This window comes from Sinocyclocheilus anshuiensis, unplaced genomic scaffold (genome assembly GCF_001515605.1).
Source record: "Sinocyclocheilus anshuiensis isolate Anshui unplaced genomic scaffold, SAMN03320099.WGS_v1.1 scaffold1556, whole genome shotgun sequence".
NCBI lineage: Eukaryota > Metazoa > Chordata > Actinopteri > Cypriniformes > Cyprinidae > Sinocyclocheilus > Sinocyclocheilus anshuiensis.
This window is the reverse complement of record NW_015555815.1, coordinates 394,914-397,496: the sequence shown is the minus strand read 5'-3', so window position 1 is coordinate 397,496 and position 2,583 is coordinate 394,914. Positions and strand designations below refer to the sequence as shown.

The window sequence follows — 2,583 nt, the reverse complement described above, 5'->3', positions numbered from 1 at the left end:
TGAGTGAGTGTCTGTGTGTGTGTGTGTGTGTGTGTGTGTGTGTGTACAGCATGCTGAGCGGAGTCTGTTAATTAATATGTGTGTGGGTAAAGTTAAAAGCACAATGAGTATACAAAAGAGTTTGTTTGTTTATTTATTTATTTTTTAAGCTCAAGGTCAATTGATATTAGATATGTTTAATATGGTTTCATTATGAAGAAAATACCTTTCATTCAATCAACTTTGCATTTGACTTATTTATTTCTTAAATGTGTGTGTTAAAATTCTCTTTAAAACACGGATTCATCACCGGATGCTACAGGTCTATTAAAAGTGTGCACCGTAAAGGCCTTTTCGACGTAGCACTTTTAAACAAGTATAGGTAAAGGAGTCTTATTTTATTCTTTAAAAAAGTAGATATGTTTAACAGGATTTAGAAGGGTTTAATTTTTTATTTAAATTGTTTCTATTATTATTATATCATTTTATTTATAAATTTTATTTAGTTCTTCCTATTCCATCAACGGTCCAGACTCCAGCCCCGTAGGTGGCGGGAATGCACATATCGTTTGTTTGCCAATCGCCATAAAACAGAAAAGAAGAAGAAGAAGGACTCTTATTTTAGAAGGGGCGCTCTAGATCGAAGAGCTTCCGGTTGACAAACGGACAAAAGCCTTTTGCGGCTGTGTTCAGTGCTGGAGATAATCTGCTGCTCCTGAGCTCAAGCGAAATCAAGATGCCTCGAGTGTATATCGGCCGGCTGAGCTATAATGTCCGCGAGAAAGACATCCAGCGGTTCTTCGGTGGCTACGGGAAGCTGCTGGAGGTGGATCTGAAAAACGGGTGAGTTCAATCATCTGCACGCGACACAATAATTAAGCGCGACACGAGGAAGGTAACGCTAGAGTCCGCGCGCAGCGCAGCCGCCATTAAACCGACCCGTGATGCGAAACCTCTGGTTGGGTTTTAGCTGCAACGTTCAGGTTAGTGTTCATTCTAAACGTTGATTTTTATTTTGTCAGTTATATAACAATAGACTTCAACTGAAAATTTCAACTTAATTAATTTTTAGAACGTATGCGAGTTTGTTTTTGTTTGTGGTGGTTGATTATGCGGTGAGACTGAGCAATATTCGGCGGGAAGTGTTTTGTTTTGGTTGGTTGGTCGAAGCAGGTGATTGTTGCAGAGATGCGAGGCTGATTTACGGCTGAAGCGCCTCCATTTTCTCTCGGCCCTAGAAACAAGCCGCGGCTGGAGCCGAGATGGGCGGAGCAAGCGCGCGAAAACAATATTATAATGCGTTTACTTATTAATTCACTGTTAATTATGTTTCGACTTTACAGTCATCACTGACGTTCATGTAAAATTCTCTCTCTCTCTCTCTCTCTCTCTCTCTCTCTCTCTCTCTCTCACACACACACACACACACGCGCACGCGCACGCTTCACGTGGTCACGTGGCTTAAGAAAGCCAACACACTGTTCTTCGATTTCAACTTATTCTTTTGAAACTAGCATTTCTGACTCATTCTACAGCTTTAATGCTGTCTGTCTTTCTAGTTAAGCCTAGCAACTTTGGACTTGCTAACTACATGCTAAACCATACTAACTAATTCAACTTGCAACGAACTAAAACATGTTAGCAATATGCTAAAAATCCCTAGCAGCCACCATAAGACACCCTAGTAACCACTGTCTATCTGATGGATGTCATGGCCTTAAAACTTCTAGCTTGTAAAACAATTCAAACTAGAAACCTTAAGGTTTTTTTTGTAACTAAAAGCTTTCTTGCTGTGCTTTCTCAAGCCGGAGTTTGTTTTGACAAACCTTTTTAGGTACTTACTTTCATTGCTGGTCTGGTTGTAGTTAGTTAATCACATTGATTATGCAATTTAAGATAGATTACTGCACCAGATTTTCATTTGTATCCCATTTGCTGTTGCATCAGTTTAGTAAATTAGCAAGTTTATACTTTGTTTACTGAATGTCTTCAATTACAAGCTGAGGCTTGAATTTGTCTCAGAAGCATTTAGAGAACTGAACGTGTAAAAACAAATGCAAGGGGTTCAAATTTTATTTCACAATGGATCTTTAAAGGTAGAGAGCCTAAGATCATGAGATTGTCCTCCAGGAGCTAGGGTTGGGTACCGAAACCTGGTACCAATATGGTATAGGGCCTTTCGCACCGCTTTAGTTCCAGAACTAAATGTACAGTACTAAAGTACTGGGACGATTTTGCGCGAACTATTTCCCAGTACCATTTAAAGGGTTGCATTCGCACCGTCAGTGTGTACTAGGAACCGGTCGACAGCGATGACATTTGTGCGCGGCGTTCAACAACAGAAACAAAGAAAAACAACGTTAACAACAGGAGGATGGAGGACACTGTGATCTGAGCTTTGTTTTTGTTGTGTCTCGCGGGTTTCACAATAATGGACATGGAATGTCGACGTATACGTAAAGCGACTGAAGGAACGGAAAGGAGGACTAAGAATCTCCAACGACAACTGGCAGTGCTACATTTGCTACAAGTGCCTGCACTTCAGCGGCCATCCATCTCTGTTTTCCATACTTGCGAAATAAGTTGACAATGTTTACAGTATGT

At 40.4% G+C, this 2,583-nt stretch overlaps 1 protein-coding gene across 2 annotated transcripts in view; it reads left to right on the top strand.

The window, feature by feature from the left end:
• The first annotated feature begins 624 nt into the window (after positions 1 to 624).
• The window catches only part of LOC107675167 (serine/arginine-rich splicing factor 6-like), a 9,044-nt gene continuing 7,085 nt past the window's right edge, over positions 625 to 2,583 (top strand). Inside the window, exon 1 of one of the 2 annotated variants that reach the window (XM_016469410.1) lies at positions 625 to 822. In XM_016469410.1, the coding sequence (XP_016324896.1) occupies positions 716 to 822 (107 nt within the window). In that variant the 5' untranslated portion in view covers positions 625 to 715. Of the gene's footprint in view, positions 823 to 871; positions 963 to 2,583 lie in introns of those variants that run through there. The other variant, XM_016469412.1, reaches the window with a different exon arrangement.